We start from the raw sequence: 17,859 nt of genomic DNA, 5'->3' as shown, positions 1-17,859 counted from the left end.
GAACTATTGTTTGTTTGTTTGTTTTGGAAAATGTTCTGGTTTCTTTTTCCCCGAGCTCAACTGAAATACGCTGATGTGAATCTCTTCATGTTTCTCTTTTATTTCACTTTCTTTCTCTGTGTGTGCTTTTGTTTTTGGCTCAGAATTGTAACTGTGTTGCCGTGGGAACGCCACGATCACGTCTATGGGCGCCGATGAACGTAAAGGCAGCGGTAGATTTCTGTTCTAGCCGTAGGGCTGAGAGACACTGTGCACTTAGATGCAGTTTCTTTAGTTCATTGTGTGTGTGGATGTGTGTGTGTGAAGATGTAATATAGGATTTGTAAAAAAAATAAAATAATAATAATAAAACCATACAATTATTATAAAAATCCACATGCAGTGCTCGATGGAGCTCCAGGCCTGGGTCAGCTGCGGAGGTCAAAGGTGCTGCTGGCCGACAGAATCGACCTCTGAGGCATTTGATACTACTGAGGTGTGTGTGCGCGTGTGTGCGTGTGTGTGTGGGAGAGAGAGAGAGAGACATAGGCCACAGCTTTAAAACAGTAAACAGACCTGTGGCTTCGTTGCAGCTGCTCAGAGCTTCGATTCATATTTAATGATCTTGTGTGTCTCTGTTTCCTGCTTTAGATTCAGCTGAACTTTGTCACACAGTTTCAATAAAACACACACACAGACACACACACACACTGTTTGTTACATGTTTTTTCTGGTGGAGGGACAACAGCCCAGGACCAGGCTGAAGACTTAGAGCTCGACTCCTGCTGAAGAGACAGCTCAATCTGTCTTGTTTATTGTAAAAAGGACATTTTTTATACCACTATTCTTTTTTTGTCCTTGTTTTGGGCTCTGTGCTGGTCCCCCCCCCATCACCCAACGTGGCTAGTGTGCTTCTCGCTGTCCTTTTGTCCACAGCTGTTCGTGTCCTTCCTCCTTCCCTTCCTTGTGATGTTTTTTTTTAATAAAAAAAGGGAAAAAAAGGGGGTAAATACATCACCATCTGTCAGCCAGCTGGCATCCTGTACATAATCTCCCGGAAAAAAAAAGAATAAACATGAAAATTATATTACACAAAACCAGACGGACGCGACCTCCAAATCCTGTCAAGGCTGCCGTAGAAACGGCGGATCGCTCTGCTGTTTTAATCAACGTAGCGAAAAAAAACACTGTACAAAAAAGTGAATGAAAATGAAATGTATTTCCTCTGCTGGAAACAAAAAAAGAATAATCTGAAAGCCACCTGCTGACCACTAGCAACATGCTGGGCTTTGTAAATGATATCGCACTTTTGGACTGGAGGCTAGCTGTGTTCAGCCTGCAGTCCGGCTCGTCTCATGAGAAGTTTCGTACGAAAAGCAGACAAAAAGTTAAAAAAAACAACAAAAAACAGGTTTGGTTTGACTGTTTTCTGTTTGGATACAGTGCTGTTCACCTGAATCATGTTGTATCTCTGGTTTTCCTTTGTTTCTGCATGTCTTATGCAACCAGCTTTTCAGTCAGTTCAAGTAATAAAAAAAAAGAAACAACAAAAAAAGAGAAACCACTGAATGGATGTTCAGTGACGGTGTCTTTTTGAATTTCAAAGCATTTGTTTCCGCTCGCACGCTGCTGACATGTTCTCTGCTGATGTGCCAGGGGCGGGTAGGGTGAGCGGCGTGCACGGAGGCCCGGGAACACACGCACACGACAGGTGTGCGCCGCACATGCGGTCACATGACGCCTATGAGGCAGATTAGGGCCCAAACAGATGAAGCGCTGCTTAATGGCGGCTTTTATTAAGTTCACAAAGCGTGCGGGGGGGGGAGGAAAAGCAGGTGGCTGCTCTGTGCACGCTCTGATGAAGACAGATATGGTGGAGTCTGAAGAGGAGGTCCACTGCAGAGGGATTTATGAAGATTCGCTGGGCCTGGACTCACCGCCTGGCTGGGAATCCTGACGCCAGAGCAGCTCTCATCACAGGACGTGCGTGGATAGTTTTCACGCACGTTCTGCGAGCGGGTAAAGACGCCGTACGGTCAGAAACGCATCAGCGCCAGCTCAAACGAGGTGTGTGCCGTACACACGACTTCAAAAGGTTTAGCAAGTGTAAGCTATTGAAATGTGTTTTCCAGCAGGTAGCCTGCAGACGTTTGCACGAAACCAACAACTAACGAAAAAATGTTAGAATATGTATAATTGCGCGTGCCGTGGCTACTGCTAACAAAGCTCTGGAGAGCGGTTGAGAGGAAACAGCTCCTATAGAATTTAAAGGTGGTTTTGCTCCCTCCGGCCCCAAACGTTTCATCAGGAGCCTTTATATATATATATATATATATATTAATAACTTCAGTTCACTTCTGCCAAACCAAACTCCTATCAACCACTTTAGCATTGGTGCTACTTAGCATGCTAAGGCCTGACAGTCATGTTCATTTTAGCCTCTTTTGGTTCTTAAGAGCTCAGTATCCAACAGGATTTCGCTCACTCAGTCCTTATTAATATGATACAGTTATAGAATAAATGAATGTAAGAGGCTTGGTGTTATTGTAAAAACCTAACTGGTAGTTAGATCTCCAAACTGAGCTATGTCACACTATAAACTACACAACCAGATGGATGTAGTGATCGTCATCAGTCAACGAGCGTGTCGACCCATCTCCAGCACAAATGTAGGCAGAGGGGTTTTCACGGCTAAACGCCGAGGCTGCTCAGCTCCGCCGCCCCAAAAATGAGGCTCCAACTAAAAGTGGAAAACGAATGAGCTGCCATCTCGCATATCATATCTTTCCCATCAGACACAGTCCAGCCCTCTGCTGAACGGCCCCACAGGTATCCACTAGATCATGTATCAGCCCCAGCTGACAGGCCAGCGTTGCTCATTTTACTGCCTCATTGGCTCATTTATAGGTGGCGTTTTTAGAGGTTTGCCTCGCCTCGTCCCGGCGCACTGCCCCAGTTGCCCTCCACTCTAAAGCCCCTGCCCTTTGCAATAGATGCTCATTTAGCTATTTTTGCACGTGTACGGGCTTATTTTGGAAAGGCCTCAGACGCATAAGCAGAAAAGGGTGGTGGTGGGATGTGGAGGGGTGGGAGGGGAGGTGGTCAGGGTGGGAAAAAAAAACTAAAACGCCACTTTACCACTGGTAGCAGCTGTTGCTGCTGAGACACCTCAGAGGAAATGGAGAATTGGATGCACACTCATCCAATTTACCATTAACCAGACTTTATTGGATGCTGGGCCATCGGAACATGCAGCTTTGCCTTATGTGTCTCTGTTTAGATATGCTGCCGTGCCCTCTCAACGCGTGCGAGCGGCCACTTCCACCAGGATCCCCGTCTGGGATCCATGGAGGCAGACTGCAAACAATTACAAGAATTAAGCACCGACCGAAGCCTTTGGGATTTTAACCCCCCCCCACCCCCCCACCCCCTCCCGAGGCAAAGGGACACCTAACAAACGAACGACCATCATCTAGCAATCGGATTAAAGGGACGAGTCTGGGTCCACTCTGGATCCACAGCGTCGTTGTTTGTGCCGCTGAGAGATTAAATACGCCAGGCTGCAGAAAATCCACATCATGGGTTCGGCCATCATCCTAAATTTCATCCTAAATTTGCACGACTGAGGGTTTTTTCCTCCCTTTGGTTGACAGAACGAGGGAGGCAGAGCTCAAACAGAGCGACCGTGGTGATTTGGTGTGATTTTTGGAGAGCTGTTTTAAGGAAGTAAGAGCAAATTTATTGTACTCTTCACAAATATAGACAAAACCCTCTGGAGTTCATCCTGTGCTCGCAGAATTTTATTTGAACTGCAAAAATTGTGTTTATTCAGTGGGTGGAATACACGTCTATCTTAGGTTAGGGTTGGGGGGTAGGTAGGAACTGTAACTGCATTATGTCTGTAAAAGTCCCCAGAAAGATAGAAATATAAGGCTCTGTGTGTGTGTGTGTGTGTGTGTGTGTGTGTGTGTGTGTGTGTGTGTGTGTGTGTGTGTGTGTGTAATAAAGCCTATTTGAGTTTTATGTTAGCTGTAGCTAACAGGAGCCCCTGTAACTGACCTCCAGGGAGACAAATATCAAATATCATTAATATCAAAACAAGCGTTTATTTACCTCACTGCATGCATTTTTAATGCATATGCACGTGCACGCTAACATGTATAGAACACCTAGAAACACACACGTGGGGTTTTGCTTTGAGAGCAGATTTGAAGAGATGCACGCGGAATTTAACAGGTTTATATCAGTGGGAACTTAAAGTCCCAACATTTTGAACATAAATGTGAATAAATGCAACAATCTTATTAAAAAACAGAAATACTTCAAATCTGGTGACTGATGTCATCACCGATGTGTTTCCACACCCACCCACTCGGCCACGGGAGACTATTGACTGCTCTAAAGACGGACATCAAGTCCAACACTGACGGCCATCTAATCCGATACCTCCGGTCCCGAATTAAGAGATAATGTGGCGGAGACCACAGATAAGAGCAGCACTTCTTCAGCTGGAGCCGTATCCAGAGAAGATCAACCCCCCCTACACGTTCAGATCCATCCCAGGAGACTCACACTTCCACCCACAGAACAGGATGAGAAGGGATGAGAAGAAAGGCAAATAATGAGGATGGGAGAGCGCTGAAGGGTAAGAACCACGGACCAGGTCCGATAACTGCCCTGCAAAGATCCCCGGAGCTCGGCCGGTTGGTGCCAATAGGTCCGAGACGACAGGCAGAATAAGGGTGGGTCATGTGCCCACCATAAAGATGAGTAAAATAAGGATGTACTGGGATGTACAGGGCTCTGGAGCCAGGCCTGGGGTTGGGACTGGTGGCCGGGTCGCTGCCACGGGACCAAGATTAATGAGGGGCCGGTGCTGTGTGGTTTGGGCGGCGGGCCAGGGCCCTCCACGACCCGATCCTCTAATCAAAACAGTGCTAATTGGATTTGTGGGTTTTTTTCCAACGTCGCCTTGTTTGTGTTCCAGATCAGTTTGTGATTCCTGGTTCTTTCCCGTAAACACGCCTCGCGTTCTTCCGTGAGCGGCGCGCCTACAAATGTTTGCCTTTCAACACCTTTTCTTTTTGAGTGAGTCCTGCTGGAACATTCAGTTGGAGGAAAAACAAATAACAGCATTGTGGGCTTTTTTTGTTCTCTTTTTGAGCACAGAAACCGGAAAAACCGGATCAAACCCCGATGAAGTCGTGTAGAGGAGCATCAGGGTGAAACTCCAGAAGGGATCCGGTCATGAACGGAATGTTTGGTTGTCAGTACCTGCCGAACAGATCGGTCAGGCCGGAAAAATCCAATTTTCAATACGTTGAAGTCGACGCGGCACACAGACGCCATTAATGCCGTAACGACACATCGGAATCAGATGGATTTAAAACGATTGTTTCAGTTTGTGACATATTGGAGACCGAGACTAGCACAGAGGGAATTTATCAATAATCACCCTGTAGAAAAGAAAAGACATTCACCAATTTCCCCAGGTTTTAACACTAAAACACCTTCACCACAGAGATGGAGGTGAGAATATGGAGTTTGGTGTGTAATACTTAATAAACAGAGAATAAACCTGACAGGAATAATCAATAACAAAGCCAGAGATCAGATATCAGATCCATTGAAACCAAACTCTGCTGCAACCAACAGGACCACATAAGGCAGCAAAGGTTGTTTGTTCCTAACCTGACGGGCCTCAACGGCCACTAGAACCTCGTCCCCGTCGCCCCGGTCACCCGGTGGAAGACAATTCCTCAATTCTAGGAAAGGACAGTGGAGCCAGTTGTAGTTATTACAACAGCTTATTACAACTGTTTGGCATTTGTGTGTTTTCAAAGGGGAGAAAAAAGAAAAACCCAGTTTCGTGTTTGACGTGAACAAATTCCGAAATATCGGAGGCTGCAATGTAACCGAATCCCGAGGAAAGATTAACAGCTAAATCCTTTAAACAGCTTATAAAAAAGGGGACTCCTGTCAAGCCCGTGGCATAAACGTCTGCTGGGAGATGCCAAACAGGGCCTTGTATTTGTTTTAGGTTGCCCATCGCCACGGATCAATCGTCCCCGGAGTTAAACACAGCGCTGCCAGCGTAGGAGATGACGACGAGCAGACACGAGTGGGAGGGCTGGTGAAGGGGGCTGGCCGGCAGCCACGTCTCCGGGCGGTTTCAGAGGCCCGGACAGTTGGGAAGCAGGTGTTTTAGCGCTCCTTACGTTGCAACCACAAGGACAACTAATGTATAGATAAGACGGTGACGCTCCCACATAGGTGCGACGGGAAGGGGGGGGCAACACGGGTCAGGCCCGGCTTGATTCCGAGTGGATCGGAATCATTTCGCTTGAGGGAAGAAGCGGAAAAACTAAAAATGGCATCTTTAAACGGTCCAACGGAACCAGACCAACATGATTCCATCTCAGGCGAAAAGAAAGGGAATTCCCGCTAAAAGAACAGTTTTTGCTCCGCCTCTTTGTAATAACCCGCTTTAATAATTCCCCGACCTCCTGAATCAGCACGCTACCGCCGCGAAGACAACTACAAGCCATAGTTGAAAGCCGATTCTTAAACAGGAAGGAAAATGGGTCGGATGAGAAAATGGCGCCATCCACACAGCCGCGCTGGGAAAACCGCTCCGAGGTTTTGCGCTGTTTTCGGTTGCTAGATTGCGGCGCGACACATTTAAAATTAAACATCACAATCACGTGTATTTCTGTAAAATGGAGCAGCAAAGTCGCCCCCCCTTCCTGTGTTCCCCCGTCCCACAAACGTTAGCAGCGCCTTTAAAAAGACCGGTTTGGCTATCGCAGCTGTGACCTTCATAAACGAGAGCCGGGCAACAGGTGGACGTCATGTGTGCGCTAATCTTCCACATTATGGTTGTTGATAACAGACACTGCACAGCCCCGCTCGGGTAAAACTCAGTAATTTAATATGGAATACATCAGCAATGTGATATTTGTAGCATGGAAGAAGCAAAGGTTGAGGAGATTCTGCGGATGCTAATAATAGAAAATGTCCATCATTCACTGCGGGTTTGTGTTACCCAAAGAATTCTGTGAGTCCCGCAGACCCTCCAAAACAAGACAGTGAGTGTCCACCGGGGGATTTTGGGATTATTTTTTTGCACTCCCTCTCCTTCTTGCTAAGGGCACGAAAATGTGGGTTGTGTTTCGCTGTGAACGTCCGTGCCAATTCTGGAGGACAAGGTCAACAAATGTGCCTTCCCCCTCTTTTTTCCCCCCCTCTGGACCGTCCTTCTTTACCCGTTAACACCGACACGTGACTCTGAGGGGTGACGGTTGGGTCCTGGAAGAACCGTGTCCCCGTGCAGAACATTCAGATGGACTTGGGACTCTGATGTGTCCTGATTATTTGAAATGCCAGCCTGTGTTTTATGATTATTACAGTTTTGCTTTAATCTCTGCACCAAAAACGAGCTGGCAGCTCGCAGGCTTCCGAGTAAAAGGCGCTGCCAAGGGCGGAACACTTTGTTCACTCCCGGTCCAAGAAGTTGATTGAAAGGCAGTTTGCTAATGAAGTTTATCAACTGTAAAATTGATCAAAATCATTGCTTGATGCTCAATTTTTTTACCTAATTTCTTTGGTGGGTGGGAGCTGGACACCCGTCCGGGTTTGTTGGCTTTTTCCCTTTAGCGTCCTTCCTTTAGCGGCTTCCCTTAGCTTGTTAGCCTTAGCGTGCTAACCTCTCCTAAAATGCTGTTTAGACTGCAGGAGATATCTGCAGGTTGGACGTGCAGAATGAACATGAAGAAGAGAGTGTCGTCCCCGCTCGGCCTCTTCAGGTGATTATTCTAATCTGCAGCAGTATTTGCAAAGGCTGCACCTGTTGCCCCGCCGGAGCCCGAAGCCTTTCCGTGGATAATCGAATCACCCCTCTCTGGCGGCGCCATTTTACCATTTGTGCCTTTTTATGTCACTCCACCCCCCCGACAGTCTGTAACAGAACCCACAGGCCCTGTTTTCTTTTCTGTCAATAAGGTGGGAGAAGCGCTTCCATCGGGTTCTAAAGCACCCCAGCAGATTTCCGCCGAACCCGTTTGAATTTGAACCCGTGCCAGGAGAGAAATCAAGCGTCACAGGGGGCGGCAATGTGATCCCACCTGATGGTTGAGCGTTTCTATAGCGAGTGATGACAGTGCTTCATGACTGCGCTGTCCGGGCCCACGCAGAAGCCTTATACAAGCAACCCCCCCCCCCCCCTCCCCCGGTGAACTTGACTTGTCAAATGTCCTCATTTTTGCCAGGTAGAAGCTCTTGTTCAGCGGTGAATCAGCGCTACTAAGCTGCTGGGAAGAGCTTTTGGAGGTGACCCACTGTTCTTTGCTGTCACCACAAACGCCCCAGTGGATGGACGCTACCTGTGTTTGGACATGATGGAACAGGGGTCTCCTCCAAATTTTACAACTCTTCATTCTGGAAGTCAGCTCTTTCACACATGCTCGCTAATCCTGACGTTATCAGCTGCACGTGTGAATAGTGAACTGGAGGTGTGAATGCAGCTCTACTCGGAGGACTTCCACAGCAGCGGCGGGGGCAGCGGGTGCGTTGAGCGGAAGGATGCAAATAATAGAAGCAATTCACACGACAGGGACGGTGCAATGTATGGTGCAGTCTGACACCAGGACGCTCCAACGGACCGAGTATTCCGGTGCCTGTGGGAAGCAAATGCGGTTTTCTGGGCTAAAGCAGTTTTTTTTTAGCATTTTTCTCTAAGAGAGCGCCCCCTGCTGGTGGAGCTAGACACCATCAGAGCCATTTGCGTGTGAACTAACCAAACAAAAATCTGGCCTGGGATCAACCTCCAAGGACTCGGGAAGGAGACCCGAAGGAGTGAAAATGATGTGCGCGCCTGGCAGACCGAGTCCCGCTAACCCTCCGACTGGCTGCGGCGGGCTAACAACCCTTGCATTGATCCGAGGAGACACCGGGCCCTCTAACCTGCTGAGTGCTCAGTTCCTGGGAACAATGGAGTTCAGAGCGCATCGATACGCCATCCTATTGACTGCTCTCTGTTTAGCAGCATGATTGATGAGGTGAAGGCTCCCAACTGGGGAGCCAAATGGTGTCAAAACCAAGGTGTTGCTTTCGGACGAGCGCTCCCTCACTGCACTACCACGGAGGGAGGCGCTGCCAGAACACCAGCTCCGAGGAAACCCTTAAAGGAGGAGGCGTTTTCAGACTTTCCTGGTGTTTATGATGAGTGTAGGATGGATGGTGTTTTCTGCAGCAATGCAATGCAAATCCCCTAAGACGCTAAATGATGTACAAGTGGATTTATTACAGCAGGTCACTATAAATCTGGGGCTGCCTGAACTCCAGGGAGAGGTTAATGGATTACAAAGGGATGTGGTATCGAACCGCGGAGAAGTTTATACACCTCATCAATATGTGAAACACTATTGATCTTTCGGGCCTTGATAAATTAAATTCGTATGCTTGACAATGTATGGAAATATTTGGAATATAAGCCGTATGAGCAGAAGTGGGCCTTTTTGAGCAGATTTCCTCAGACGTAAATATGCTAAAGCTTAAGCACATCTACATCTCTGCATACTTGGATCCGCAGGATATGTTGGGTCATTTGGTGAGGGCTTAAAGCCGTTTGTGAGTCTCTTTCCCTCTGCAAACACAGCTAGTTTTATCTTTAGCTAGCGTCCTAGCCCCATGTGGCGTTACCGTGTTGTTAATCTCTACCATCTTTACAGACAACACTCAAACAGGAAGTACCGTATTTGTCACACAGGAGCAACATCAAACCCCAACTAGAACCCGAGCGTACGTGCTTGACGTCAGACAACCCAGGTCATCACAAACCAGCACGCCAACTGCAATTTTAGTTATGAATCAAGCCTTTCGAGCAACATTTGCCCGTTTTAGCTTCATCTAAGAAAAATAATCGTTACCTTGTAACGGTGGCTCAGCCCATCCCAGCGTGCACGAAATAAAATGCATGCAGTGTTTAAATAGGCTGACTCTGGCTTTATGTCACGTCTGAACTGACACAACAGAAACCAAAACTGTTGATCCAACTGTACAAATAAAAAAGTCCCTGCTGAGCGAGACTGCTTGAAAAGTCACTGTAAACTTTACAGTAACGGCTGCTTTGTCTGGTAAAATGCCAGTAAAATACTGTAAAGATGGGCCGTAACCCGAATTCAGAAGTAATAAAACCAAAAACAATGGTATTACTGATTTTTGTTCCTTTTGTTTTGAGTTGCTCATATGAAAAAGTGTTCTCCTATGTTTGATTTATAATTAAGTCAAAGTTAAATATTCAATGAATGCAAATATTTTATTACAGTTTCCTAATTTTACCTGCATGCATAAAAACTGCTTGTAGGGAAAACAAATTACACTTCAAATAATTCTGAAGTTCTTCTAATTTGACTGGGCAAATTTGTTATAACGGCTGATTTATGACATTTTTAAATATGTCACTTAATTTGTAGGATCCAATAAAAGCAAACAGGAAAACACAATTTATCCTCACCTTTTGTGAACCGACGTTCTGGTTTCCAATGAAAATATCAGGGCTTCTCCGTCAGATAAAATAAAATTATTTTATTGACAATCACGACGGAAATTCAACAGCTCACAGAGACAGATCAGCAGAACTACAGTAGTTGAGGGGAAAAAAGCGCGTTGTGTCAAATCTATTAAATAAAAACAGTTTATTTTACAGCATTATCTCATTTTATACAACGATGAACACATCAGCAATAGAAATCACTGCCGAGGTCGGCGACCGTCGACCTCCGCGCTCCGAAAAACGGCGCGTTAGCCTCGTTTAGTGGTGGACTCGAGTTAGCTGGAGACAAAGTGACTCATTCAATAAGTCAAGCATTCATTTATTACTTTCCTTTTCGATCATGAAACTTTAAAAAAAACAAAAAAAATTTCCTTCATCCACCCCCACTGGGAAAAAAAAATAAAAAAGCCGTGATAGAGCTTCTGCAACTTGCATCCATGGCAGCCTTCTGCGTCTCACTCCGGCTTAATTACAAAAATATTGGCGCCGTTTTCTGTAAAGATTACTCACTGTAGGAGGCCCTACGTAATTTGGACCGGAGGGTTTGTCACGGAAAAATAATCCAATGCAACTGGGCTTTCTGTATTAGATTTCCGCTTTTAGCCTCCTTGACATTTCAAGCTGCATGAACTAATACATCTGTTATTTGTTGATCATTTGATTATTAACATACTTCACAAACCGAATCAGCCGCTCTGCTGGAGACACAGATACGGCGCAGCAGACGGCCTGGGCTCTTTTTTTCCTTTTTTATTATTATTATTTTACTCCTCCACTGCCGGGCTCAAACGATGCGCCGTTCAGCCCTGGATGAAAAAGAGGAAAAACATTTATCTTCCCCCCCCCTCCACTCCTGAGCGTGCTGACACCAGCCACGGAACAAAGCCCGTCATCACATTCTAATCTCGAATTTCAGGGCTTTTATTTCAGCCAAATGCCACCCTGCTGGCCTTGTGAATTATTGACAGAGTGACACCAATGCGAAAGGACACATAAAAGAGGCTAAAAGCTTCGGCTCTGGTAGAGCTTGTCCTCTCCTATTGCCGTCAGTGGGGGGGGGGGGGGCTGCTAATGCCGCTCTGAGGAGACCGGAGCACCAGCATATGACTCCTGACCCGCAGACGCACTGCAGACGGGCTAAGGTGAAGCTGCGGCTTATCTAATCTCATCGTGGAAATTAAAAGCGGTGGGTCGTATATTCGCTGAACTGCGCGTGTTCTTTTTTTCCCCCCGGTGCTTCTGATGTGACTAGAACCCTTTCAAAGAGACGTCACGGCTCGGTAATTGAATCGGCATGTAGTCATTTAATCTGAGCGGTGAAAAGTAAATTGAGGTAAGCTGTGTCAAGAAGACACTCCAATATTTGTCAGTTTAGCTTCTTCTCACGCCCACGCTCGCTGCTCGGCTCGCCGGAGATTAAGATGTTGGAGAAACGAGTGGAAACAGACGGAGACGGCGGCTTTAAGAGCAGTGCGAGCGGAGAGAGGAGCGGAATGAGACAGGAGCTGTCAGTGGCTGAGGGAGGAAGGAGAGGAGCTGTGTTTGGAGAGGGGCCTCCCTTCTTTTTTTTTTTTTTAATCCACCTCGCACTCGCTGCTGGCTCCCTCGGGCCGCCTCAGTTTGTCCACCTGTTCATTAATCTGTCCATCACCACCTCTCCGATCCGGCATGCTCGGGCCGTCCTCCTCCTCCTCTTCCTTCCCGCATCCTACATCCTCCTCCTCTTCCTCTCCGCCCTGCACCTCCATGCGGACCCGGTCCTTGGGGTCCAGCGCTGCGACGAGGCCCGGGGCCGCGCCGTCTCCGTTGACGACGGGGGCGCCGTCGGGCCCTCCCATCGCGTCGCCCTGGTGCCCGTCTTTGACGGGGGAGGAGCTGGCCGACCCGTTACTGACGGGGGAGATGTCGCTGCTGCTGTTGGCCGAGGGCGAGTCGGGCGCCGAGGCCGTCTTCAGGGGAATCTGCCACGAGGGAATCTTGGGAAGATTGGGAGTGGACGGGAACTGCTTCCTGCAGAGAAGGAGGGGAAAGGACGTGTGAAAGTGTCCTACGACGTCATCGTCCCTCACCGACCACTTCAGGAGTAAAAAACAAGCCTTTCGCACCAGCTTCTGTTAGCACAAAGCTCCTTATTTGACTAAGAGAGACGTCCTCCAGATGTTCATCGCACCTGGAAGGGAGGCGCTGAGAATTCCCCTTTTTTCCCGTTTTAACATCCGCCGCAGCTTTTAAGATAAAACAACAACGCTGAAGCATAATGCCTTCAGCTCTTTGTGGTGATGAAGGGGGGAAAAGAGGCTTCCAGATGATTGGAATCATTTGTTTTAACAGCAGAGACAGATGGCGACACCCAGCCTCGAGTTTGTGATTCCAGCCTTTGCCAGAAAACTCACGGTGAGAGTCACGAAGGAGTCAAGAAAGCAAATGACAAAGGGATTATTGCTCATTAGAATGTACGAGGGGAACTAAACATGCTCAACTAGACAGTTCTGAGGCAATTTCCATCCCCGCCCGCCGTTTTGTGATGTACCCTCTTACTTGGGGCTTCATTATGGACACTGATACATAATCATGCATGCTAATGGGCCCGACGGAGCCGGGCTGCGTCTGACTAGATTGAGGAACAAAGCTGGAAACAATGAGGGGACGTTCGGCAGCATATTACTGCAGCCTTAACGCGCAGGAGATCAAATTTGATCCTGGCAAAAACTAAAAAGCGCCAGCGGATCCAGAGGCAGTTCTAAAGGCCACGTGGATGGTTTCTCATCTATACGTGGGCTCTCAGAAAGGGAGAACAGCTGCGGCAGCTCGACGCGGTGGAGGCGTTAAAACAAACCGATTTTCAGCCTGAAACGGTGCAGCAGACAGTAGATGAAACACATCTGAGGTGATGATTGTGCGACGAGTGCATGAGCCTGTAATTAACTGCGATTCTTTTTTAAGGATGTAAACATCGCCTGCACGCCGACTCTTCCTTTAGAAGAGGCTTCTGCCTTCCTCAAAGCTCTGACCCGAATTCTAACCATCGCCACTGTTGTAAAATGAAACTTCTTGCAGCTTCCTGGACGACTTGTGCCAGACAGGAAGCAGGCGGGCCTTTACCTGGATTCAACATGCTCACTCTGCCTCCCGCGCATGTTTCATGTGGTGCAATCTCCCAAAATAGGAAGTGTGAGTTTAAGCGACAGTTGAAATGGATATGAAGGGACCATCTGGTCAAAGCTGATGTTTACTGTTGTTCATTGGATCAAATAAACTCCATCCTGGAACTGCCTTTGAAACGGCGAGTTCCCGCCTTTAAACAAACACACCTCTGCCCCGTCTCATGATGGCTTCTGGGTCCTGAAATGACGTTTTTACCTGCCAAGCAGCAAACTCTTCAGCGAGGCGATCTCAGCCTTCAGCTCTCCAACTGTTTGGTTGTCCAGGATGCGGCTGGTTGAAGATGCTGCCTACAAGACAGCCACAAATGAAACACTTAATTGTTCCTCTCACCCTCTTAAACACACACACACACACAAACACACACACCTGCGCCATTCAGGTCGCGTGCAGCAAAAGTCAACACGGTCTTTTCAACAACTCTTATGTGCTCGGTTTCACAACACAAACTATTGAAAAAAAAAGCTTTGTTCGGGGGTAAAAGACATCGGCCACAAAGTAAACAAATATGGCAAATGCAAATGCTGAAAACCCGTCGGACCGTCCGTCACCATGGCGACCCGACAACTGCCGACCGCCCGTGACAGAAAAGAGGACAATCAGCTGGTCACCTTTGTTGGCCTCGGCTGCGCGCAGAGTCCAGTGGGTGCAAATCGAGCTGTTTTTACATAATTTTCTTTACTATCTAGAACAGATCAGAGCGGCGTCCGGTGTTTTGGATAATGACTGTATCTTCAACAATGGCCACATTCATGAAGGCAGACCATAGCTTAGCACTTTGTTTTGTTCTTTTTGTCTTTCATCAAAGGCGTGTTATCGCACACACCGGTGTGCCGTGAACTAGTCCGGCGCATTTGAAAGGCAAATTGGTGCCAAAAATCTGTCTCGGCAGCACTTTTTTTTTTAGGGATAGGCAGGACTTTGACTGGGAGCTATAAAATAACGAGTTCTGATAAAGAGAGAGAGATTAAAAGTGGCGCGACAGGTAGAAAACTGGACTGGAGGAAGCAATTCGCATGGTTCAATGCCCACTGGTCAAAGCAAAAAGTGTTTTGGGGGCGTTATTGAATTTGTGTTATGTAAAACAACAGGCTGAGCTGCTGACTGGACCAGCGCCACGTGAGCAGCAATCAAGGTCTGACTCAGCGGGTCATAGGATGAAGCCTCACAGCCCAAAGGGTGGCTGCTCCAAAGTCCTCCGGCATGAGAATCCCTCCTGGACTGTGGGAATTAAAAAGCATTAAAAGAAAAACACGCTCAAAAAATGGCTGATTTTAATCGGTTTGCACGGTTCAACGTATTTTCCTCTTAAAGGAGAACTTCCTCCTTTCCTGTAATGAATAAGTTGTAGACAAAGGTGACCTGTGACAAAGCGTCATGTCAGGACATTGTGTGCTGATTAAAGGTCTCGGGCCCAAAACTATTGATGTGCATAATTGCTCCCGCTTCACAGTCCTGAATAAGAAACACAAACGTGGGAGAGAGAGATGGAGCGAGGGGGGGACCGGAGGGAGGAGAGGGAGAAAGAGAGGGATAAAAGCGGAGTAAAAACTGTAATTAAGACTCTCCTGACTCGACAGTGGAAGCTTGTTAAGAAACGTGGACCCCCTATCGAGGGCAGAGGGATAACTTGGACGCTTGCGCTTGTAATTAAATCTAAGAGAAATTAATTGAATCACATCTGAAAAGGGATCAGACTCATTTACAGTGAAAGGAGGGAGGCAGAGGAGGAGAAGTCACGGAAGAGCGAAAAAGAGGCAATGAGGGGTAGGAGGTTTTTTTTTTCTTTTTCCTGTATGGTGGGGGCTCTTATCGACTCCTACACCTCTCTGATAAGGAGTTGTAGTTTAAGGTGGCGCTCTGGCTGGCTGAAGACACTCTTATTACAGCTGCCACCTCATTAGAACCATCTTAATCCTTCGCCTCCCAAAGGCACCTGGATAATAAGGCTGGATTTTTGCTTCCTCTCTCTTTTTTTTTTTTTTTTTAACAAATTAATTGCTATATGAGCTAAAAGATTTCCAGGCACGGAATTAGCTGAAGGAAAACGCCCGCGGTTCCAAATGAGTTTGATACATACAGGCCATCTCGCCGCGTCGCCTTTGACATTGCAAAATCCCAGCGAGGCCGGCTCGGCTGGGGGTGCGACTGCGCCGGTTCTCTTTCAGCGAGACATAAAAAAACAAAACACACACGTCTGCATAAATGTACATTATATATTTTACAAGCAAAAAAAATAAAAAAAATAAAAAGGCAGATTATCAGCTCCAGCAGCCGAGGACGGTAACGCATCTGGCTAAATGAAGATAAATGCCTGTGGACCATTAGCAACGAGATAAGATCTTTAACAAGCCTTGTTTAAGAGTGTCTGAAGGCAAATTAATTCACAGTTACTCCGCCGGCAGACAGTGCGCTTTCGTGTAATGCATGTATATTTATGATGGAATTAGTTTCAAAAGGAAGTCCCCAGTGGAGTGTTTTTGAGTGGAAACACTGCTACAGTGCAATTGATTTCACTCTATTTATGCACTTTCCCGATGGCGGTTTGTCTGGCGCGAGCGTAGCGGCAGTTTCTAATCTTCTACATGGTGTCTACTAATAAAGGGAACGATCAGTGAGCTGAGGCAGCGGGGCAAACGTGGTTAAAAGGCAGATTTGTAATGATAATGGAGCAAAAGCACACTTGGCTGCTGAATCGCGGCGAGGCAGAATTTATCCCTCTGACACAAGTTTCAGAAATAGACGCGTGCATCACCGGCGTGCGTTTTCAGTGTGGACGTGAGTCAGTCTGTCTGAAGCCACATCCATAATGAGGTCCCCGGCTAAGGGACGGTAAAAGCGGCGCGCGTTTGGGCGGCTTCCAAAGCGCGCAAAGTGTTTTCTTAGCAGCTGAGGAAACAGAAGCCGTCCATGTGTTTCAGGTTAAAAAGCCCGTTTCCACGCCAGGAGGTATAATTGCGAAGCGTGGCACACTTTGTGCAGCGTGGCGAAGCAAACCCCCAAAGCCGCAAGCAGCAAATGATAAGTAGCTCGCCGCTTCCAACATGTGTTTCTCGTCAAACCGCCTGGACCTGAAAACAATTTCCCCAATTTCCCCCCCCCCGGTTTGAGACAAGAGAGGGCCGTGTGCCGACTCATAGGGAAAATTTAAGATCACCGCCGTAGCCATAAAGCAGACTTTATGATTTGTTTAATGGGTGTTTTGATGTAAATTATACATTTAAACATGAATGCTGTCCAACAAGGCACTCATACCAAATGAAGTAGACACTATTTAATTCCATCTGTAATTTGGAGATGACAAATGAAAAGGGGAAAAAAAGCGGTCCTTCATGCAGAAGGCGACTCATTGTTTAAAGTGGGCCGACAAGAAAACTTTGGATAGTTCTGGCGATGGTGTACTGGGAACCCCAAACATCCCAAAATCCGTTACAGACTCCGAAGGCCATCACGGGAAGAGCGTCACGTTGCTCTTACTGGTTTGTGCCGCGGCAGATGTGTCGGCATATGTTTTGCTGCGATATCCAGATGCTACAGCGAAACACTCGTGTGGTTAACAAGCTGAGGACATAAAACATTGGCTGGGATTGTCTCTTCCAAGGCCCTTTTTTTAGATCCCGGAGATCATAAAGCGATTTATGGGTGGTGGTATAAAAAGCATGCAACATTTAATCCAAGCACATAAGTTTCAAGAACAATCGCTCTGCCTGGTTCAACTGAAGGCTTAGAAATCGGAGCAGTTTATAAACACTGCCTATAAAACTCATGACGAGGAGAAACGACAATATGGTTAAGATTATGGTCCCATGATGAGATGCTCGGTGCTGCTCTGCAGCTCGTGTCTGATGATATACAACCTGATAGGTCGTCTTAGGTAGTTATGACTCAGGGCAAGTGCGGAGAGGCCTCAAGTGCCCCTTTCAATCCTCCTCATCGACCAACAACGTTGTTTATTAGCTCCTCAGCGACACTCAAGATATAAAAACTATGAAATAAGATACATTTTTAAAATACAGTTACATCTGATTTAAGTGATCGAGGGAGGTTACCTCGGCCGCAGAGAGTTCCCGACTGAGCTCCTGGATCTTCTGTTGCTGCTGGACCAGGAGCTCCTGGATGGAGACCAGGGTCTGTTGCAGCTGGCTTACTGTGGGGACAAGGGGGGG

The 17,859-nt window shown here is 47.2% G+C and overlaps 1 protein-coding gene across 1 annotated transcript in view; it reads right to left on the bottom strand.

Annotated features, from left to right (window-relative positions):
* Nucleotides 1–10,543: 10,543 nt before the first annotated feature.
* The window catches only part of pex14 (peroxisomal biogenesis factor 14), a 36,553-nt gene continuing 29,237 nt past the window's right edge, over nucleotides 10,544–17,859 (bottom strand). The window contains exons 7-9 of the mRNA XM_011622001.2: nucleotides 17,743–17,840; nucleotides 13,892–13,983; nucleotides 10,544–12,541 (exon numbers count right to left, since the gene is read on the bottom strand). Coding sequence (XP_011620303.2) covers nucleotides 12,106–12,541; nucleotides 13,892–13,983; nucleotides 17,743–17,840 — 626 coding nt within the window. The 3' untranslated portion in view covers nucleotides 10,544–12,105. The remainder of the gene's footprint in view (nucleotides 12,542–13,891; nucleotides 13,984–17,742; nucleotides 17,841–17,859) is intronic.

This window comes from Takifugu rubripes, chromosome 3 (assembly GCF_901000725.2).
Source record: "Takifugu rubripes chromosome 3, fTakRub1.2, whole genome shotgun sequence".
Taxonomy (NCBI): domain Eukaryota; kingdom Metazoa; phylum Chordata; class Actinopteri; order Tetraodontiformes; family Tetraodontidae; genus Takifugu; species Takifugu rubripes.
The sequence above is the reverse complement of the archived record's forward strand: the minus strand, read 5'-3'. Positions and strand labels throughout refer to the sequence as shown.